The sequence below is a fragment of the Aptenodytes forsteri genome, unplaced genomic scaffold (assembly GCF_000699145.1).
Source record: "Aptenodytes forsteri isolate BGI_AS27 unplaced genomic scaffold, ASM69914v1 Scaffold137, whole genome shotgun sequence".
NCBI classification, from domain to species: Eukaryota; Metazoa; Chordata; class Aves; order Sphenisciformes; family Spheniscidae; genus Aptenodytes; species Aptenodytes forsteri.
In genome coordinates this window covers 3,661,625-3,670,500 of record NW_008796221.1, presented here as the reverse complement: position 1 = coordinate 3,670,500, position 8,876 = coordinate 3,661,625, and the positions used below count along the sequence as shown (strand labels likewise).

The 8,876-nt window shown below is 35.7% G+C and overlaps 1 protein-coding gene across 1 annotated transcript in view; it reads right to left on the bottom strand.

Moving 5' to 3' along the window:
- The window catches only part of COG5 (component of oligomeric golgi complex 5), a 194,212-nt gene that overhangs the window by 47,903 nt on the left and 137,433 nt on the right, over nt 1-8,876 (bottom strand). Inside the window, exons 10-12 of the mRNA XM_019474575.1 lie at nt 4,342-4,423; nt 1,792-1,996; nt 366-527 (exon numbers count right to left, since the gene is read on the bottom strand). Coding sequence (XP_019330120.1) covers nt 366-527; nt 1,792-1,996; nt 4,342-4,423 — 449 coding nt within the window. The remainder of the gene's footprint in view (nt 1-365; nt 528-1,791; nt 1,997-4,341; nt 4,424-8,876) is intronic.

Genomic DNA, 8,876 nt, shown 5'->3' with positions numbered 1-8,876 from the left:
TATTATTTTATTTTATTTTATTTCAATTATTAAACTGTTTTTATCTCAACCCACGAGTTTTCTCACTTCTACTTTTCCAATTCTCTCCCCCATCCCACCAGGGGGGCGGGGAGTGAGCGAGCGGCTGTGTGGTGCTTAGTTGCCAACTGAGGTTAAAACATGACATCGCTATAGGTCCCTTCCAACTGAAATATTCTAGTCTAGTCTAGTCTATTGTAAATCCTGACTTAATTTTTACACTAACCAGTTTTATAACTAAAGAGTAATCAACCTTTTACTGCTAAGGAAGTCTCATTTCTAGAATTGTAACTTATGAGAAAAAATATGTTGAAGATTACATTTTGCAATGTATTATACGTGCATACCTGGCTATAGTTTTAATGATGCTGTCAAGCTCGTCAGAAGAAGGAGGATTCCGACCTCCAGGAGGGAAGACAAGATTGATGGGGTCAAAGAGTCGAGATAAAGATTTTGACAAATAAGCAGCTTCATATTGTTGCAGTGAATCTTTCAAGGCCTTTTCTGGACTGTGGGTGTAAGACAAAATTACTACCTTTTAAATGAAAATACACAATAGCATTGAATCTTTCCAGACCATACAAACTTCGCAGTATTGAACCTCGTTTTTCTTTCTGCTCTTTAAACATATGCACTTGAAAAGATCTGAATAGTGTATAACACCTTGCTTTTCACCTGAACCATGTAACTAGTCAGGGAGCCATTCTGTGTAGTTCAGTACAGTTCTTAGCACTTTCTGTAAGACCTACGTGGAATCCCTAATTCAAGGTGTTCTTTGAGACAAACAGTGCCAAAAACACCTGCAAAATATCAGCAAGCTATGCAGAACTGCAATGAAAGACCTTTTTATATTCACGTATTTCATTAGCAGACAGCTTGTACTCAATGATACATTAAAAAAAAAAGTATCTCCTGGTATACATATGCGTACAGAAAGCTTCAAATAGACAGACTCTTCTTAAATTTACCTTTAATAAGCTTCAGTGTCTAGTATTTCTATTTGTGAAAATGAGTAAGCAGTAGCTCTCAAACATTTTACCTCATCGTCAGAAGTTTGGTGAACTCTTTACTTTGCTTTCATTGAAGTCAATTATAAGTCTCAGGAACATATTTAAGCCAAGGCAAACCTCACATAAAATATTCATTTTATCTTACACATGTATTTAAAAGACGTGTAGATGAGGCGCTTAGGGACATGGTTTAGTGGGCATGGTGGTGTTGGGTTGACGGTTGGACTCGATGATCTTAGAGGTCTTTTCCAACCTCAATGATTCTATGATTCTATGATTCTATAAGTCCTAATAGACTTGATGAGCCTATTTCAGTTTGATCTTTCTGATATCCACCACTCAGATCATGTTTATTCTACAATGTATAAACATAAAAACTGTGAATCGTAACAAACTGAGCATTTGTCACACTCCAGTGATTGCAGTATCATTAAGAGAAAGCTACTGCTGTAATCGCAACACACACAAAACTGAATTTTCATCATTCTGCTTTTTTTTTTCACCCGAAGAGACAAAAAGATAAAACTAGTTCCAAAGTCAGGGACTTTGTGAAAGACAAGACAATCCAACACTGTTCATTATATAACCCGATGAAAATCCTACAGCTCTAAAATAGTATTAAAGCAATACCTGCAAAAGGAAAAAAAAGCCTTTAAAATTTTCCCGCTGACAATGTGAATAACACTAAGTTCTTAAAAATATTCTGTTTTCTTGCAGGGTGCAAAGCTTTACATTTTATTGCCTTAGAGTTCATAATACATACTCATAATCTTGGGTTTTTTGCATGAATATGTCCTGTGTATCTTCTTCCATTTGCTGTAGTTCAGCAAGGAGATCAGTAGTTCCACTTGTGTTAAAATTCCTCTGAATATTTTGACTATATTGTTGCAGGCGCTTCCACAAGTCATTATAAAGCCTCAGTAATTTAGGGTATTCTCCTTCAAAAGCTTGTTTCAAAAACATAGAGGCTGCAAAATAAAGCAGTAAGCAATAGGCATTGCTAACTTCAAAAATTATATTTAATTCATATGAACAACCTGTATCCTTGCATTTATATCAATGAATGATATACAATGTTATCCTATCTTTAATATTAATAATGTAATATTTGTAATTAATTTCAAAGTGGCATGAGCTATCACATTAAACGCAGTTGACAAAGGTACATATCTAAAGCACCAGCATAAAATCCACAATTGGAAGGCTGGACATGGAAAACTTATTTTGTACAATAAAGATACTAATCATGGTCGTGAAATGTTTGGTATCAAACTTAATTATTACTATTATCTTTCATTTAAGTCCAAAGCGTGATTAGAACTCTCTAAATCTAGAGATTTTCGAACAATAGCTTGATGGGGGAAAAGTGTGGGGCTGTGCAACTTTGAAGATACCCGTTTAAAACAGACAAAGATAACTTCTATGAGCCAAAGTCTTAGAAATTTGATGAGGGAAGCATATGCTTTTACACACACTTCTTAAAACAAGGTACCTTAAAATGCAATTCCTAAACTTGTCAAATAATGACAAAGCCAGCAGAAAATCAGCATTATTTTCAGCCTTGAAAGACTTGCCACAAGTAACAGGAAATGAAATAAATGTACAACTGTTTTAGCAACTATGTTAATCTTGATCTAACATCACTCATACTTTATGGATTTCCCATTACATTAGGACATTAACGCTGTTCCATTCATTCGTAGGTTTTTCAGGTTCCAGACACCTGGAACCATTCCATTTCACCCAGCCTATCCTTTCAACTCAAATATATTCTAATTTTGAATACCAGAGGATTCACATTTATTATCAAACACAGAGTTATTTTAGGTCACGAAGCTATATTTATAAAGACTGTCCCAACCTCACAAAAGCAGATCGTGATCTATTATCAAACTCTGTAAACTGCCATGAATTCCTATTTTTACGCTCTTTTTCTGATATTGTCTAGTATTCCTCTGATCTATATGATCCAGAGGTCTGTGACTGATGTCAGTGGATTCAATCACTTAGAATTTATATGTTAAAAATGATTATTCTCATATAGATGCATCACTTAAATGAAAAAGTCTACTCTCTGTAAGCATTATTTCCCCAAAACTCAGCTGTAGCAAAGTAAAAACATCATTCACAGTTCAAAAATCCAACCGCTCCCTCTAAACGTTTATATAAAAAAATGTTTACCGTAAGTAATAAAATATTTTTTAATATTGTCAGACAAAGTACTGCTGACAAAATGTAAGAGTTCCCTTACTTCTGAAATGTTGATTGATCCCATTAACTGATGTCACAATTTTACAATCTTGAAACCGAGTGCTGAAAACAAGTAGCACATGTTCAGTTTGAACATGAGTGATTCTGGGTATGTACATACTGCTGTTAAAGTAATGCGTAAGGCAAACAGTAAAATTAATATGTTTTAACACAAGATGAATACATTTTCTTTTGGGATCATCTAGTTACGTAGCAACCACTGAACATGAATCAACCAGCTAGTTCCTCAAAATTATGTTGCTGCTATAAAGCCTGGAAGGACCAAATGTTGAAGGGCCAATGCAATAGCTGAGATCACAAAGATAAACTCAAATCTTATGCACTTTATCTGTATGTGCAAAAGATTAACTTTATATACTGTATACAAACATGAAAGATATATTTATGAAAGCACCAAACTCACCTGGGCTTATGATCCAATTACATGCTGCATTAGCATGTACTGGTAATAGTACTATCTTATGTTTATACATGACTTTTATTTAATATTCCTTGATTGTATCTGCCACTTATGTATTACATGTGTACAGAATATTGTGTATAGTCGGAACACCAGCCATTTATCTATATTTAGACAAGACACAATTTTGAAGAAACTCAACCCCTATTTATGCAGGTATCCAAAAAATGGCTAAAATCAGATTTTTACAACTAATCAGTGTTTAACAAGAAAAGACTGTAAGAACTGCTCTTTAAAATCAAATTACTATTTTTGAATTTGGCAAACCCATTCATTTTGGAAAGTATAATGTACCATTCCAAACATTTTTACCTCCACACACAGTTGCAAAAATAAGTTTTTGTTATTAGATAATGACTACTTAATGAAGCAGAAAATATTTCTTTCTGAAAATTCAACCATAGCTTAGGAGGATCACCCTTTTTGGTTACAAACCCAAGAAGTTTTATATTCACAGACCCCACACTGAGTGAACCACTGCTATAGTTCTAGTAGAGGAGATGATGAGCAAAGGGTTTATTGAAATGAGAGATTCAAAATAACTATAAAACACATTACAAATAATTGATACTGAATACTTACAGTCTGTTGCTGACTGAAACTGAGAGGAAAGTGTCTGAGTTACTGCAGTCCAAAATTTGTATAAAATATCAGACTGGCCATCCTGATAGCAAGGGACAAAAGAAATACAAGTTTCAAACCATACTCTTTTCAAAGAATCTTGAACAATGCAAATGCTCCCAGTCAAAGCTATTCTACCATCACTGAGAATAAAAAATAAGTAAATGAAGTCTGAGAAGTTTTCCTCAAGTTTAAAGGTAGAAAAAAAATATTGGAGAAAACAAAAATAAAAGCTTCAGTCTTCCCTCAAATGGAATATTTTCCTTCAAGTCTGAGAGAAATGCTCCCAGCTCTCTAGGGGCATGAGTGTACACCTCAGGAGCTGTGTTAGAAAATCTCTTTGCATTGTGGTGACCTTCTCATTCCGTGGGGGTTCTCATGCTGACTACATCACAGCAATTATTGTTACTGTCATTACAACATGCTTGCAAACACCAACCAGGGACCAAAACCATTGCACGCTGCTCTGCTTCACACGGAACAGTTTCCTGTTTCTAAAAACATAGAACATGTGAAAATACAGTGAACCTCACAGCTGACTCTTCACCACCTTGTGTCAACAGGGCTTGCTGTCCGAAGTGGAAAAACAAGGTAGCGTAGTCTCGCAAAATGGACATGTAAGAAATAGCAGGCTGTTTCCTTACTCCCCCCAACATCTCGCACTTATGCTCAAGCATTAAAGCATTATTTTGTTTTCTCTCTTTTGCTTTCTTCCTGTCTGTGTGTTTGAGGTAGAAGAAATTACAAGACATGACGATGGGTATCCTGCCCTGCCCAGTAGTTAGATACTTGGAAGGCTGCCCAGTGTTTTCATGGGAAGGGGAAGCTCACTCTGGACAGAACGGTTTTCTTCATTGCATGGTATACACGCAATGTATTGACCCTACTGTATAAATTAACCAGTTTGACCAAATCACTATAGCAATGATAATCAGCAAAAAGTGCTCAGAATGAAAAAGTGAAACAGCCAGCAGCGATAACAAATGTCAGCAATTCTAAGGATCCTGTGCTGGCACTTGGCTCTTTCTATCCTGACTCACTCTGAAACATCCAAGGTTTTAAATCAAAGCACAACATTCACAGCTAAAGACGGGTTTAAGCAAAGGGCTCAACGCTGAAATTGCTGTCGAAGAGGGATGCATTTTCTCAGCCTTCCTTGTGGCACTGCCAGTGACTTCACTATGAGAAAAATGAAAAAAAAAGCCAAAACCCAAACAACCAACCCTAGTTCTTGTTAATAACACAAGCCCTTTTAAAGTGTCAGTTCAACTTCTGCACTTCCCAGCACCACAAAAAGGAGGGGATTAGCTATCAAGTATAAAAGTCCAGCTACTCCAAACTGAATTACTACTTAAGATGTGAAAGGAAGAAAGAACGCACTCTATTCACTTGCATTGGCAATAATATGCAAAGCAATGAAGGTGTTTAGAATGTCATCCATTAACAGGGTACCACTGTATCCCACTTGAAGATCTGGTCATTGAAAGACTGCAAGTTCAAGCTCAAGTTTCAGTTCCAAAACTATCATCTTAAAGAATTGATATAAAACGGGATTATCAGATAGAATGCTTTCACAAATTCCGAGATTAGACGAGGAATTCATCCAACCCTACCCCTTATCTCTAAAGATATTCAAAGAATGATAAAATTTATGGGTCATGTGTTAAGAATTGAGAGAGAACATCTTTTATGCTGTTGGACTCATACTTGTAAAATGTATGAGAATTAACATAGAATACTAAAATAAACTGGGATGATGGAATCTCATTTTTGACTGCTTGAGGACACTGATGGATTTAGAAACTGAAGTAACATATTTTATAGCTATGTTTGTATTTTCTATAAAATTGTACTTGATTTTCATAAATGGGCAAAGTAAAATTATAATATTAGGCAATGATTCAGAAGGTACACTGCATAAAATATCTTCGAGTTTTGGGTAAATTTATTACTATAGCATAAATGTGAAATTACTCAGTTCTTCGTTTCACATTTAAAACACGAAAATTACTATAAAACAAATGGCCTTCCACATCAACTATAGAGTAAATTAATTACCTTTCATATTCTCTATCCCAACCTGGAACAATGTTTGCCTATTCAGCATTGTAACTCAATTCAATTTCTAAATAATCTAATGGAGGTGGAAAAATACTTACAGAACACTTTCAAACAACTTTTTTTTCATTACTGTAACCAGCATCTACACCTCTGTCATAGTCTCAGCAGAAGATGCAATAATTAAAGGGTCTTGAAAACAAACTTGTACGTAGTCCTTCCACATCGACATTTCTATCTTAATTGTCAGATTCAACATGGTGACAAATAACAGTAACATACGTGTGATGACATTTAATGTTTTTGTGAAAATATGTAACTTTTGCATGTTCCTATATAAACACATATATAATATAAAGTCAGACATACATACATATGTACTCATGTAAACATCTGCATAGTAGCCACAGCTGTACCAGTCAAGCCTCTGTCCATTAGCTTGTGTCTTCTGACCTGGGCAAATGGTGTTCATTAACTGTATCAGAATTTTGTAGTGAAGAAGGCGCTCATGTCTCGGCTAACCAACTGTATTATGTATGAGGAGAAACAGAGGGGAAAAGCTACATGGAAAATTCAAATAACATTTCATACTGATTGACTACTCAGTCAAAAATGTTCAGGGGAAAAAATGGCCCGGTTTTGGACCAACTAAAAACACAACCTACAGAGTCATGACTGGTTGCTTCTATAATGTAAGATATGGTATTTCACATTGTCCAGTGTTGAGATGCTGTCACTCTGGAGGTGAAATATAGCTGCTGATTAATAGCACACAAAAGACCATGTAAGAGTTTGTGGCAGGAACTAGAGAATACTGTTGCCTACGCATACACCAAGGGGTATTTAAGTGGGTTGACTGTAGCTACCAAAATTGGAATACAGCAAGGCATTAGCATTAGATGATCCTGCTGGAGTAAAAAGTGCCATTATTTATTTTGTTTAAACCTGTAATTTCTTTTGCTTACACATTAACTCAATATATTATTTTTTTAAGTACTTTTAAGTATCTCACTGCTTATTTTTTAATGTATTCTAATAGAGATTACATCTGTGCCTGTAGGTCACAATGGAAATTTTAATTTAACTATTTAAAATATAATATGCAATTCCATTTGACAATAATCAATACTAGAAAATGACACAAAAAAGGGTAGCAAAAGGAGTGTGTTTCTCCAGCGTAGCAGGAAATTAAAGGAATGTCCCTCTCCTTGTACTGGACAACTTCTTCAAGGACTTAAGAAGACAGGCAGGATGAGGGTGGAAGAGGAAGGGGCAGTACTGCTTGCCTGAAATGTACACAGCAAATCTGCTGGCTCATCTTACTGTAATGGAAAGTTTATAAGCCTTCCCCTATACTTCATATAGCACTGTGAGCAACATCCCACAGTATCAGAAAGTAACTGCTCTTTTGGGCCTTTCACTTTCAGAAAATGTCATCTAGCTAAAACTGCATTCTTGTCATCTTCCCATCTGCAGAGTGTAAGTAATGAATTTGGTCCTCCTCTACACCTACACCAAATATCCTTACTGGTAGACAATGTATGGGAGCACTAGGTACATCCATGTTAGTGATTCAATGTGTAGAAGGGATTCTTTTCGGTGCAAATCTGTCTTGTGTCTATACTTGTTGTCTTGCAGAACACACTGAAGTGTGCTAGCAGACTAACTTCCACTATTCAGGCAATACACTACCTCATCATTAGCTTAAAAAGAACAACTTCTGCAATTAAATAGCTTTTTGCAGCATATCAACATATTTTTGTAACAGAACTCACAAGGATGTACTAATATTTTTATCAATTAATATTCTAAGACTTTAAATTGGGAATTTTCCATTTCTCTTGCTTCTGAAAATGAAATAAAATTGAAAGATGTTAAATTACTTACACCCCCTCCAAAATAAAAATGCTTGCTTTGAAATCTAGTCACAAGCAGATTAACATCTTGTGATACAATCCCTTGTAGCAGGAGCAGCTGACAAGATGAGTAATGAACTGCATCCGATTATCTTTTCAGCTCTGTTGCAATCATTTTCCAACAGCTTCCTATTCCATAACCAACAACACTGGAAGAAGGTCACCGTTCTGTCCTATTTCCGCCCCATCAGTGTGTGTTTAATAATGCAGAGAACACATAAACCTTTGGAAGTTAAGAGGTCTGGTACTGTTATCTGGGGCAAAACTGTTTCAGGTGGATACTGCATATATAGAAATCCTACATAAAACATCCCTACATAATTTTAAGTCTCAGAAGGAAATTATTACACTTTAGCATTGTCCTGGTTTCGGCAGGGATAGAGTTAATTTCCTTCCTAGTAGCTGGTACAGTGCTGTGTTTTGGATTTAGGGTGAGAACAATGTTGATAACACACTGATGTTTTAGTTGTTGCTGAGCAGTGCTTACACTAGTCAAGGACTTTTCAGCTTCCCATGCTCTAC